The sequence below is a fragment of the Bombina bombina genome, chromosome 3 (genome assembly GCF_027579735.1).
Source record: "Bombina bombina isolate aBomBom1 chromosome 3, aBomBom1.pri, whole genome shotgun sequence".
NCBI lineage: Eukaryota > Metazoa > Chordata > Amphibia > Anura > Bombinatoridae > Bombina > Bombina bombina.
This window is the reverse complement of record NC_069501.1, coordinates 263,486,553-263,501,561: the sequence shown is the minus strand read 5'-3', so window position 1 is coordinate 263,501,561 and position 15,009 is coordinate 263,486,553. Positions and strand designations below refer to the sequence as shown.

Sequence of the window (15,009 nt, the reverse complement as noted above, 5' to 3'; positions counted from 1 at the left end):
TTTATTACTAATAAATTAATGTTGGATTTATTAACTGAAGTCCAGTGAGTGCTTCCTTTTCTTCGCTTATGATTTTTCCGACATAGCACCCTGGCAGCTGATGGAAGTTGCTGAGATTGCACATACCCCTCTTTTCGAAGTTTTGGCTGTGTGTATGTGTATATATATATATATATATATATATATATATATGTATATATATATATATATCCAAATACAAGCAAAGGGAATATCCAGCCGTGAGTAGTTTAAAACTTGAATTTTATTGAAATTTAGTTAAAAGCATATCCAAAACATGGGGAAATTAAAAGGGCATCAGATCAGGTCAGGTCTTACGCGTTTCAGCTCTGTTGAGCCGTACTCATAGACCTCTGATCTGGTGCAGTGATTGCACAACCATATACATTTCTTAATGAGGTTAATTAAAAACAGTCTTGCCCAATTAGTCTCAGAAAATTAACCCCTGAGTGTTATTATGCGTGTAGTATCCTCTATTGTATTGTATGGTATGGGGTACCTGAAACATTTAGTGTGAGTATATGCTTTTTTAATAGCTTCTATTAATTGTAGGCTTTTGGAGTCTGTTGTTGTTTGGAATATAACATTAATTCGAGTTAACAAAATTATTATCTTTGGTCTCAGTATTAGTGTCATCTCGAAATATTTATTTACAGGATTTAAATTTAAATTTCATTTGTGTATTTTTTATTTTATTTAAATTTCAGTGTTCTAGGTTAAACCCTTAGTCATCTAGTTATATGAATATATAATATTCCTTTACTTTCTTCACTGGAATTGTTTGTATAATAGGTTTATTTCCAATAATTTATAAGCTCAAATCTGGAATTAAATCCATAGGGTACATTTGTTTTCATGCGGAACATCCAGTATACCTCTTTTTTACTGAGTATACTGTCCAGATCTCCCCCCCTTGAATCTAGGGTTATTTTTTCTACTATTGTCCATCTGAGTGATGTGGTGTTCCTATTGTGTACCTCTATAAAGTGTTTGGTTATTGGTAGCAGTTTATCCTCTCTTTGTCTGCTCTTTTCAGTGTCTACAGTGATACTGGATAGGTGCTCCCTAATTCTATTTCTTATTTCTCTCACCGTTTTTCCAATATACTGAAGTTTGCAAATATTGCACTCTATGAGGTACACTACCCCTTTGTCTCTGCAATTTAAGTGTTTGTTTATTTGTAGTATTTCTCCTGTCTTAGTCGATTTGAAGGTGTTTCCTATATCTGCATGTTTACAAGCTTTACAGTCACTATAACCACATTTGTAGAGGCCTTTAGATTGTAACCAAGTTGTTCTTTTGTTTGTTTTTAGATTAGTTGGGGAGACTATATTCCCTATAGTCCTACCCCTTCTATATGAAAAGAGGCAATTGCTGTCTATTATTTTTGCTAGAGTATTATCTGCCTTCAAAATAGGTAGGTGTTTCTTGATTATATTACATATTTGGTTATATTGGGGTGAGTATTGTGTGACAAACTTGATTCTATTAGTGTCAAATCTGGGTTTCTTTTTGGGTTTAGTTACGATCAAATCTCCCTGTGCTTTTTTAGACACTGCCATGCGTGCATTCTTTATAGTCTGTTTATTGTAGCCCCTCACTTTAAGTTGTTTATCTAGAATATTTGCTTCTTTTAGATAATCTTCGTCGTTAGAGCAGTTTCTTTTTATTCTAATGTGTTGACCTTTGGCTATGGCCCTAAAAGTTTCTTTGGGGTGTTCACTCCTTGCATGTAGAAGTGCATTCCTAGTTATTGGTTTTTTATATATTGTGGTTTCAATTACACCTTTAAAGTAATTACCTCGCAGTGTGAGGTCCAAATAATTAATTTCCTTATTTTTTAACTCGTGTGTGAATCTTATTCCCATCTTATTATTTCCTATGTATTGTAGGAAATTTTCTATGGATGCGTCATCCCCCTCCCATATTAGAATCAGGTCATCTATGAATCTATGGTAAAGTTTGATATTTTCCCTGAAGGGGCTTCCCTCCGCATAGATGTGGCACAGCTCCCACCAACCCATAAATAGGTTGGCGTAAGTGGGGGCAAACTTTGCCCCCATAGCTGTGCCACATCTCTGCAGATAGAACACCCCTCCATAAGAAAAATAATTATGTGTTAGAAGGTATTCTATGATTCTTAGAAGAAATTCCTGAAAATTCTCATCCAAATTGCTACGTGTTTGTAGAAAGTACTTAACTGCTTCTATACCTAGTGCATGTGGTATGTTACTGTAGAGCGACACTACGTCTAGGGATAACCATCTGCTTTTGGTGGTCCATGTAATATTTTTTAATTTTTGTATTAAATGCGTGGAGTCCCTAAGATAGCTGGTTAGGTTTAGAACTAATGGCTGTATTATGGAATCTACCCATTCTGATACCGGTTCTAGTAGTGATCCCATCCCTGACACTATGGGTCGCCCCTGAACATTTTCTGTACTTTTATGTACTTTTGGGAATATGTGAAATAATGGTGTCTTTGGATGTTTATTTACCATATAATCATGTGTCTCTTTGTTTATAAAACCATTTGCTAGGCCCTCATCCAATAAATGGGAAAGTTGGAGCATGTAGTTTGATTTTTACTTGCTCGTTTATACACCACGGAACCAAGGGTGGTGTATAAACGAGCAAGTAATCTGAGGGACCTGCTGGTGCTAAGCGACCCTACACACTGCTACGAAAAACAGATGTGGCTGAACAGAGGAAAACCGGGTTGCTACAAATGTGGCAGTTGTGTCACATGCAACAACCTCCTAGCAGGGACTACCTTCCAACATCCTCACAACAACAAGAGGTACAAAATTAAACACAGACTTACCTGTTCCACGGACTTTGTGATTTACGCTATTATTTGTCCATGTTCCAAATACTACATTGGAAAAACTGTGACACCGTTCAAGGAACGTCTGGCCAATCACAAGACGGCGATCCGTCAGGCCATCGATAAGGGACGGTCAGAACAGCCGGTGGCACGCCACTTTGCGGAAGCGGGCCACAGTGTTGCTTCACTACGAGTAATTCTTATTGATCATGTCCCTCGTCACAGGCGAGGTGGGGACAGAGGACAAGCATTGCTGAAACTGGAGGCCCGGTGGATTTTCACCTTGGACACAGTAACACCTCGAGGATTGAATGCCAATATAGACTTTGGCTGCTGTTACAAATAATCATGGACACTATGGGAGCCATCTGTTGTAATATGTTTCTACCTACTCCTTTTGAGTATGATGCCAATACAATGTTAATTTTTTTGAGCATACTTGGCTTTTAGTTGCTAGCTACAGCCCACATGCCCTGATACCATAGTGGGTATAGAGGGCTGTGATATATGTTAAATCATTGGTTTTTGTAGCTTTACTAGCCATTTTCTATAAATTGTGGTTAATTACCCTATTACTAGTATTATAGATACCTGTTTTTATGCTATAAGTTGCTGCACTAATGTTTGAATAGGGCTCTTGTCTAGGGCCTTTGTTTTTGTTCATCACTATGTCACTGTATATTTGCGCCCATCAGATGTTTGGCTGCTGTTGCGACGTATCGCGCACATCACCATGGCAACCGGAGGTATGGGTTTACCCGGTGTTTGCCATGGTTACCTGTGACACAGACATTCCCACACAGCGCGCCATGCCGTGATGACGTCGTGACGCGCGTGTTGGGAATCAGCTGTTTTCGGATGTCCAGGTGTGTTTGATATGCGCGGGAGGGAGCGGCACCACTTTGCAAGCTGATTGGCTATCACTTGGGGTTGGGTTGGTATTTAGGGGTGGTGTTTGTAGGTTCACATTATCCGGTCTGTATACCATTGAGAAAGGCTCACGATAGAGCCGAAACGTCTGGTTTCTCTTTTTTCTGAATAAATCAGAGTTTGAAAAATTTCCTGTGTGCCGGCTGTTCTTGGATCGCATTCAACAACGGAGGCCGTCCGTTGGATCCAGTTCTCCTTTAATATATATATATATATATATATATATATATATATATATATATATATATATATATATATATATATATATATATATATATATATATATATAAAGGAGAACTTGGGGATTTGTACATATTTATAAAATAATATTAGTTACTATTTTACTCCATTTATCAATAAAAACAACACATTTTATGTTTGAGAAATTGAAAAAGTTGGTGCTAACAGCTTTAGGCAATTTATTAGATGGGGTGTAAAAGTGGTTTTATCTTTAATAGCATATAGGTTAGTATTATGGGGTAGATTTATCAAAGATTTATCAAGATCTTGATAAAGCCCTTCAGAGGGCAAAACGCGTTGAAAGTCAAGACATATTGTAACTGTTTGATAAAACGGACACTGAACTGGTTTATTGGACCATCTAACCCAGGTTACGAAATTGGAACTCTTACTTTAAAACTGTGAGACTACGGATTCTGCGTGTATAAGCACTAAGGGCAGTATTGTTTTTTTATCCACAGACACACAGTGGAGGTATTCTTCTATAATATTCAAACCAAAGATAACGGTTACCACCACGGCCAATGAGAGGAAAGAAATAATAAGAAGCAAAGTCTAGCCGTGACGTCAGACGGAATTAGTCACATGGGGTAGGATCGCAGGCGGAGACAAACGCCGAACGAGCAGCAAAAGATTGTTGCAACTCTCCAGTGATAAACCATGTGCCGATGGTTTAAGGTACCACCACATTATATACAAGATGCATGGTATATTGGTAATGCTAACACCAGATGGTTATATGCAGACTTCATTGTATATCTTTGGACATAGTTGCTGGGTAATATAAGTTGGTATACTATACATGTGTTATAAGACCTGAATGGTCTGTATTTGGTATTATACGATATACATATGATCTTCGATTTTTAATTGTTCATGTTTTTATTTGCAACTTGTAACAAATGTTTTTAGGGGAGACGTCCCACCCTAATTTTTTATGATATATCAGATTGCACTTATTAAATTATTTATTTATATCTTTAGCTTTTTAGCGCCCTCACTCATCTTTTGTTTTAACATAATCACATCATAGCATGCTCAAGGCCCTGTAGTCCCTGCCTCAGCCACATACCTACATCAGATAATTTTCTTGGCCCCATGACCTCTCTGTTAGCCATATACCTATATCATATAAAAAAAACTTGGTCCAGCAACATACACATATCATATCCGTTCCCTGACCTTGCAGCCCTGTGACAGACAAATACCCACATTGTATTAGCTTACTGGCCCTGTAGCCCATCTGTCAGCAATACACCCACATCATCTCAGAAACCTGGTTCTGCAGCCCCTTTCTCAGTCACATACATATATTATATCACTCCTTGGCTCTGCAGCTTCTGTATGAACCACTTATCACATTAGGTCAGTTCCCTGGCCCTGCATCCATTTGTCAGTAAATTAACCACATCATATCAGTGTCATGGCCCTGCAGTCCCTGTACCAGCTACATACCTACATAGTATCACTTCCCCAGCCCTGCAGCTCACTGTCAGCCACATTCACACATTAGTTCAGACATCTGACACTGCAGCCCATATGTCAGCCACATGCCCACACTAAATTAGACACCTGGCCCTGCAGCTTCTCCCTCCATCACATACCCCCATTAGATCAGTCCCATGGCAATGCAGACCCTGTGTCAGCCACATGCCCAAATCAGATCAGAGAAATCATATCATACTCAAGGCCCTGTAGTCCCTGCCTCAGCCACATACCTACATCAGATAATTTTCTTGGCCCCATGACCATATACCTATATCATATAAAAAACTTGGTCCAGCAACACACATATTATATCAGTTCCCTGACTTTGCAGCCCTGTGACAGCCAAATGCCCACATTGTATTAGCTTACTGGCATTGCAGCCCATCTGTCAGCAATACACCCATATCATCTCAGAAACCTGGTTCTGCAGCCCCTTTCTCAGTCACATACATATATTACAGGTGAAACTCGAAAAATTAGAATATTGTGCAAAAGTTAATTTATTTCACTAATGAAACTTAAAAGGTGAAACTAATATATGAGATAGATTCATTACATGCAAAGCAAGATAGTTCAAACCGTGATTTGTCATAATTGTGATGATTATGGCTTACAGCTCATGAAAACCCCATTCCACAATCTCAGAAAATTAGAATATTACAAGGATTGTACATAGAACAATATCGGACCTCTGAAAAGTATAAGCATGCATACTGTATGTACTCAGTACTTGGTTTGGGTCCCTTTTGCAGCAATTACTGCCTCAATGCGGTATGGCATGGAAGCTATCAGCCTGTGGCACTGCTGAGGTGTTATGGAAGACCAGGATGCTTCAATAGCAGCCTTCAGCTCTTCTGCATTGTTCGGTCTCATGTCTCTCATCTTTCTCTTGGCAATGCCCCATAGATTCTCTATGGGCTTCAGGTCAGGCGAGTTTGCTGGCCAATCAAGCACAGTAATCCCACAGTCATTGAACCAGGTTTTGGTGCTTTTGGCAGTGTGGGCAGGTGCCAAGTCCTGCTGGAAAATGAAGTCAGCATCCCCATAGAGCTCATCTGCGGAAGGAAGCATGAAGTGCTCCAAAATCTCCTGGTAGACGGTTGCGTTGACCCTGGACTTAATGAAGCACAGTGGACCAACACCAGCAGATGACATGGCTCCCCAAATCAACACAGACTGTGGAAACTTCACACTGGACTTCAAGCATATTGCAGTGTGTGCCTCTCCATTCTTCCTCCATACTCTGGGTCCTTGGTTTCCAAATGAGATGCAAAATTTGCTCTCATCAGAAAAGAGGACTTTGGACCACTGAGCAACAAATCAGGTCTGTTTTTCTTTAGCCCAGGTAAGACGCTTCTGGCGTTGTTTGTTGTTCAGGAGTGGCTTGACAAGAGGAATACGACATTTGAAGCCCATGTCCAGGATCCATCTGTGTGTGGTGGCTCTTGATGCACTGACTCCAGCCTCAGTCCACTCCTTGTGAAAGTCCCCAACACTTTTGAATGGCCTTTTCCTGACAATCCTCTCCAGGCTGTGGTCATCCCTAATTGTGTACCTTTTTCTTCCACACTTTTCTCTTCCACATAACTTTCTATTAATGTGCTTTGATACAGCACTTTGGGAACATCCAACTTCTTTTGCAATTACCTTTTGAGGCTTTCCCTCCTTATGGAGGGTGTCAATGATGGTTTTCTGCGCAACTGTCAGGTCAGAAGTCTTTCCCATGATTGTGATTCCTACGGAACCAGACTGAGAGACCATTTAAAGGCTCAGGAACCCTTTGTAGGTGTTATGGCTTAATTAGCTGATTAGAGTGGGACACTTTGAGCCTAGAATATTGCACCTTTTCACAATATTCTAATTTTCTGAGATTGTGGATTTGGGGTTTTCATGAGCTGTAAGCCATAATCATCACAATTATGACAAATCACGGCTTGAATTATCTTGCTTTGCATGTAATGGGTCTATTTCATATATTAGTATCACCTTTAAGTTGCATTAGTGAAATAAATTAACTTTTGCACGGTATTTTAATTTTTCAAGTTTCACCTGTAGATCACTCCTTGGCTCTGCAGCTTCTGTATGAACCACTTATCACATTAGGTCAGTTTCCTGGCCCTGCATCCATTTGTCAGTAAATTAACCACATCATATCAGTGTCATGGCCCTGCAGTCCCTGCGCCAGCTACATACCTACATAGTATCACTTCCCCAGCCCTGCAGCCCCACTGTCAGCCACATTCACACATTAGTTCAGACATCTGACACTGCAGCCCATCTGTCAGCCGCATACCGACACTAAATTAGACACCTGGCCCTGCAGCTTCTCCCTCCATCACATACCCACATTAGATCAGTCCACACCACAAGGGACCCTTCCATATAAGGAAAGGAAAAAGAGGAAAACTGCTGGACATTTATGTCTGATGTTTCTATTCACGTACCATTGCTGCCTTTTCAAAAATATTTTTGTTAATACAGGCTGGGGCAATACAACCAGAGGCCAAATTGTAGCCTTGGTAGAGACACAGTAATTTAAGTGCACTGCAAAAGAGTGATTCATTCACGTATAGGTACTTCCTACTAATGCTCATTCACATATAGGTACTTCCTACTAATGCTCATTCACGTATAGTTACTTCCTACACATGCTCATTCACGTATAGGTACTTCCTACACATGCTCATTCATGTATAGGTACTTCCTCCTTATACATTTCCTATTATTGAGCATTAGTAGTATAGTAAGTACCTATACGTGATTGAGCATATCAGCCAAGCAGGAATAGAAAGAAGTACACATCTAATACAACTGATAGAGATTTAAAAAGCTTTTGCTTCAAAAGAAAAAGTGAAAATGAAAGGGATAGTCTAGTTAAAATGAGGCTTTCATGAATCAGATAGAGCATGCAATTTTATTTACTCCTTTTATCAATTTTTCATCGTTCTTTTTGTATCTTAATTTAAAAAAGCAAGAATGTTAGCTTAGAAAATGTCACATTTGTGGTTCAGCGCTTGCCGATTGGTGTTGAAAAGGTAGGATAAGGAGCAGCAGTGCACTACTGGGAGCTAGCTGATGATTATATATATAAATATATATATATATATATACAGTATATATGTGTGTGTGCTGCCTGAATCATAAAAAATATATATATATATATATATATATGTGGGTTTCATGTCACTTTAATGATGGAGGATCTGTTTTGACCAATGGTTCATTAACAGATAACTAGACTTTAGAGGGATATGAAACACACAAATAAATATTTAGTGATTCAGACAGAACATAGAATTTTAAAAAAATTCAAGTTACTTCTATTACCAATATTGCTTTGATCCCATGATATTCTGTGTTGAAGAGATACCTAAATAGGCATCTGGAGCACTAAATGGCAGGAAATAGTGCTCAAATCTAGTGCTCTTGCAAATGGATAACATTCTTGCAAGACTGCTGCCATATAGTGCTCCAGAAATGGGCCAGCTCCTAAGCATACATCCCTGCTTTTCAACAACAAAAAAGATACCAAGAGAATGAAGAAAAATTGCTTTATCTCAATCATAAAATATACATTTTGGGTTTCATATCCCTTTAAGGAGTGTAGTAGCAACAAGGAAAATGTTGTGTGAAACACAACTCTCTCTAAAAAATAGTAACAAACCAGAATATACAGAAATGGTCCTTTCTATAAATTATTTAAAGGGACACTGAACCCAAATTTTTTCTTTTGTAAATCAGATAGAGCATGCAATTTTAAGCAACTTTCTAATTTACTCCTTTTATCAATTTTTCTTTGTTCTCTTGCTATCTTTATTTGAAAAAGAAGGCATCCAAGCTAAGGAGCAAGATAATTTTTGGTTCAGTACAATGGACAGCACTTGTTTATTGGTGGGTGAATTTATCCACCAATCAGCAAGAACAACCCAGGTTGTTCACCAAAAATGGGCCGGCATCTAAACTTACATTCTTGCTTTTCAAATAAAGATACCAAGAGAATGAAGACAATTTGATAATAGGAGTAAATTAGAAAGTTGCTTAAAATTGCCTGCTCTATCTGAATCACGAGGGAAAACATTTGGGTTCAGTATCCCAAAATGTTTGTGCCAGACTTATTTCCACTACTGTTTTCTTCCATAGGACCTTTAAATAATGAAGATAATGTTTAATATATTTAACATCTGGGAATAATGTTATATTCTAAGATGTTTTGCTGTGGATGAGTGGTAATGAATCAGACTCCTCTTGCATATCCCAAGTAAATATTTTGGTGTCCTCTTAAAAATAATCTAGCTCTCTAGGCATTATACAGTATGACAATTATTATCTCTTCTAATTGGTTAAGAGAAGACAGATTTACTTACCTGCATCTTTTCCAGCATCTCAAAGAACTCTGCAGACTGTTAAGACAAAAAGGATACAAACATGCTTAGTGTATTTATTTTTAATTAACTTATATTATATATAATGGCTAATAAATATTGTATTTATTCTCAACAATCCTGAATGGACTTAAACGATACTAGTCTGAACCCATGTTACTTCTAATGCAGTAATAAAATGCTTGGATATGTGACAGCATTTTACTTTAGTACAAATTATTCTGCTAACTATGGGGGTCGCTCACAATCCTTTAGAAAAGTTTATCTAATGATTTTTGTACAAAATTCACCAATATAGTATATAGAGATTTTCTTAGATAAATCATTAGGAAAATATTCTAAGGGATTGTGAACAGCCCCTGTTTAACATCTGAAAAATAAACTAAACCATAATCTTGCACATCACACACAGCCCCATACTAGTCCTGAGCAGGACACGGATGTGAAAGGGACAGTATACTATAACATTGTTTTTTCCTTAATGTGTTTCCAATTACTTTTTTACCAGCTGCAGAGTATAAAATCTATGAGATTTGCTTTTTTAAGGTTTATTTGTGTATATGAATTAGCGGATTTTGTGTTTTGAAGCCACAACCTAATAAAATGTGTTGAGCTTGTAGGTATAATCAGATCTCATTACATTGTGTACATATAACTGCTTCTTTATCTTATATCTGTCCATACACCAATCACCAATACTTGGAGAGAACAATGGAAAATTAACATTGTATTACCTTATCTCTTTTATATCCCTCTGGGAGTGTAATTCCTTCTACTGGCTGTGTAAACACAGCATGGCCTTGAGGCCAAAAACTTTCAGGATGGGTGGGGATACCACAGGCTAAATAAACTATTTTATATGCCAATAAAAGGGTAATGCACTCCAGCAGGTAAATTGGGTCATTGGGAACAAATTAAAGGGGAGATATTTTTTGAGTAAACTGTCCCTTTAAATGGAAGCTACGTGCATTTGCCCCTCCTGATTGGCACACCAACAATTTAACGCTCAAAAGTAGCAATAGGAATAATACACGTTACCAGCCCGCATTTAGGCAGTAATAAAATACCGTAACAAATTAAATCATTGTATTATTGCAGTCGAGTTGTCCTAATTTATATTTAAAGGGACATAAAACCCAGAATCTTTCCAAGATTCAGATAGAGCATGCAGTTTTAAACAACTTCCTAATTTACTTCTATTATCAAATTTTCTTCATTCTCTTGTTATCTTCATCATTTGGAAGAACTTGGCAGCCATTTCAAAGTATCCAGAAACAATATTCATATTAAAATGACTGCTGCATGATATAAAAAGGGGTGCAGGTGGCTATTTGCAGCTTAATCTAAGGTAAGACTTTAAGATGACTAAAGTGTAGATTGTCCCTTTAAAAGGAACATGAGACCCAAAATAGTTCTTCTATTATTGAGATAGAGCTTACAAATTCCAATTTACTTCTATTATCAAATTTGCTTCATTCTTTGTTGAAGAGATACCTAGGTAGCTAGTGTGCACATGTCAGGAACACTACATTACAGGAAATAGAGCTGCCATCTAGGGCTCTTGCTAATGTATGAAAAGAAGTGCGTGGGTCTAGCGCTAGTATAAGAACCTACAGCTCTCTTCAAAAAGGATGCCTAGCCAACCTCAGAAAATACCAAATACAGTTAAGGTTTTGAAGTGAGTGCCCAGAAAGGCAGAGGTGGATCAAAACGTTAAACAATTAAATTTTAATAACAATACATAATATATTAAACAAGATTAAAAATCACGGATCCATGCATTCATAAATAACAATAAACAGTAAACATAATAGTATAGGTTAAAAAATGGAATAGTGTGATCAAACAGATTGGGTACCACGTCGAAAAGATAAAATACCGTCTCTGATACAGCTGTATATTTGGTGAAAAATAATAACAATAAATGTCCAAAAAATGAATATATATATGTCCAAAAAAATGTGCAAAATCAAGTGGGTGTGTCCAAAAGATGTTTATCCAATAAAAATGTTTAATCCAATAAAAAATTATTTGTGAAAAAAATGTGTCCAAAGTGATTATGGTGTTCAATAGGTGCTAAAAAAATCCTTGTGATGTTGACTCCAATAGTGAAAGATCCAATTAAGAAAATCCAGATGTTAAAATAAAAGTTAAAAAATTGTTAAAAATTGTACGTGAGTAGTGTCAAAAAAAGTGGAAAAAATGGAAAAAATATATGAATACAAAAAGGCAAAAGTAAAATAGTGAATTCAGTGATCAATATCAGTTATAATGGAGGATGTTGTAAAACTGGAGGGGATTCCTGAGTGATAGCTTGCTTTAAAATCCCATTATAATACAGTTAAAAAAACCTGTGAAAAGAAATAAAAACAATACTATAGACAATTTGAAAAATACTTGTTTAGAGTATCAGAAATTTTCTCACCATTTATATGTTGACGCGTTTCGGCCTGATAACAGGCCTTTTTCAAGACTGTCTGTATTATTATTAAAATGTAATTGTTTAACGTTTTGATCCACCTCTGCCTTTCTGGGCGCTCAATTCAAAACCATAACTGCTCTTGCCAATGTATAACATTGCTGCAAAACTGCTGCTATATAGTGCAGCACACACATACACACTCCTGAGCTTACATCCCTGCTTTTCAACTAAGGATAACAAGAAAACCAAAAAATAATATAGATAATAGAAGTAAATTGGAAAGTTTTTAAAATTATATGCAGTTTCTGAATTGGATTTATGTACCGTATGTCGCTGGTCGTTAAGGGTTTTTCAGGCTATAAAAGTGTGGGTCTCGCTGCAAGTGGCAGGACCACGCTAGTATGACCTGTCTCAACCATCAAGCATCCTGGAATAGTGTGGCCTCACTGCTGGCGGTGAGACTGCGCTATCATAAATGCAATCCCCATTCAAAGACTGGCGAAGTACAGGGTATGTCACTGGTCATTAAGGCAAAAGTAAGGCTAGCAGAAATAAAAAAAACAAATAGTAAAGTCTAGTCTAGTTTTTCTATTTAACCAGACATAAATGTACCAGCAGAACATTTTTAAACACATTTTCGATATACAATCTTTACCTGGTTTTATCTAAAGAGCAACACCATATACACTGGTGCAAAAAACATTTTCATACAGAAAGCAAGACATGATATGGTGGGATTAGCTGAGGGCCACATTATATTTACGCTTCTAGTAAAGATAACGCCTCAATACAAATGTATTATACATAATATACATCAGAAATGATTAACTATTAAGTATATATAGTAATCAAATTAACAAATAATGGTACAAATACACAGGATTTTCATTTTAGTATAATTACTAAGAATACCTACACAAATTAATCTTGACAGAGCAGATGTAGCCAGCAAGCAGTGGTTTAGAGAGCTGTGTTATACACAATCCCAGCAGTGGCAGTTCTAGCGGGTGCAGAGAAGCCATATTGTTACTTGGCAATACTTTTTCTACAAGTTTGTTACTATACTCAGGATAATAATAGTGGCAAATGAAAAAAAGGGGTTAAATAAAAAAACAAAAAAAACAGCAAGTAATATAACATGATGACTTTTCACTGAGGGTATGGAGCTTTGTGTCAGCCTGTGTCAGTGCCCAATACAGAAAACTACTGACTGGTGAACAGTCACCGGCTGTCAATCAAACACATGCACAGTGCGTACACACAGGTGTCTGTAAAGACAAAAAACATAGCGCATCCCATCTGAGAGTAAAAGTATTTAATGAGCATACGTATTGCGCACCAAAAAATGAACACTTACAAAATAAAGGTTAAAAACAAGCAATACGTAAAAGCTTTGTGTGTGAGCTTTCTAAGATGGCCAGGAGTAGATGGAATGTTTACCCAAGCCTCATCCGTGGTATGCGCTGTACCCGTGGGCTGTTAGGGAAAGCCTGGTTCGTCAGAGGACATCAGTGAAGTCAGAGTGTCGGGTGACCTCAACGCGTTTCATCCGGTAGAGTCCGGACTTTGTCAAGAGGGGACACACACACAGAGCTTTTACATATTGCTTGTTTTTAACCTTTATTTTGTAAGTGTTCATTTTTTGGTGAGCAATACGTGTGCACATTTAAATACGTTTACTCTCAGATGGGATGCGCTGTGTTTTTTGTCTTTACAGCTACTCTCACATAAGGATCCTCTAAACAGAAGTTTCCTAAATACTGCAGCAGCTCCCAGCTCCGCTTTACCTTATTCCAGGCATGGCACGAAAGTAGAAACATCACTTGGATTCTACCATTATTTGGTTTTTACCATTGTCTGGGTTCCACCATCATTAGATTACTATAGTCCTCTACCATACTACAAGGACACCCTTGGGATCAATATGACTTTGGACACCGCCCTGATCATATCAACTCATTACAGGACACGGTACTGTGATTGATTGTTTTTTCTTATACAGACTCAAAAAATGTTTTGTGCCTGTTATATACAGGAAGACCTCGTCTATTTATTTTGAGGCCATTATACTGCAAGATCACTACCACAGACTCTGTAGTGGCCATTGCACTGTATTTTATTTGTCATAATTTATTATCAATATTTTATTTTTTATTTTATTCTTGCACATCATTATTATTAATTATTATTTTTTACTTTCATTCAAAGAGAGCGCTGTATTTTTGTTGTTTGTTACAGGAAAGTGTCTGCATTTCCTCTAAAAATTGGAATTAAGTATGTAAATAGGACCAGTCTTAAAAGGTAAAACTGGATAAATGCAGGCATTTTATTTTAGAGGTATAATAATTTGTAACAAAAAAATATTTATAATTTAGGAATTACTTTGAATATCCTGTAATTTAACTTTGAAAATTGTGGGTTTTCCTATTCTAAGAATTTTCTGTGAATACTTCGGACTTCAAAAGCCTAATCCTCCTTTCCATAATTGGCCTCTGTAGAGGTGATAAGATACTGAAAAAATAATGTTTTGCTAACAAAATAACAGTGACAAACCCTGTATGTTCTTGCAATAAGTTCAGATTAACTCCTAAAAAACATAATTTATGCTTACCTGATAAATTTATTTCTCTTGTAGTGTATCCAGTCCACGGATCATCCATTACTTATGGGATATTCTCCTTCCCAACAGGAAGTTGCAAGAG

At 37.2% G+C, this 15,009-nt stretch overlaps 1 protein-coding gene across 3 annotated transcripts in view; it reads right to left on the bottom strand.

Annotated features, from left to right (window-relative positions):
* RAP1GAP2 (RAP1 GTPase activating protein 2) overlaps positions 1–15,009 on the bottom strand; it is a 695,842-nt gene that overhangs the window by 247,816 nt on the left and 433,017 nt on the right. For 2 of the 3 annotated variants that reach the window (XM_053706284.1, XM_053706285.1), the window contains exon 3: positions 9,868–9,903. The exons of the other annotated variant lie outside the window; for it this stretch is intronic. In XM_053706284.1, the coding sequence (XP_053562259.1) occupies positions 9,868–9,903 (36 nt within the window). The remainder of the gene's footprint in view (positions 1–9,867; positions 9,904–15,009) is intronic. 3 annotated transcript variants of the gene reach the window in all.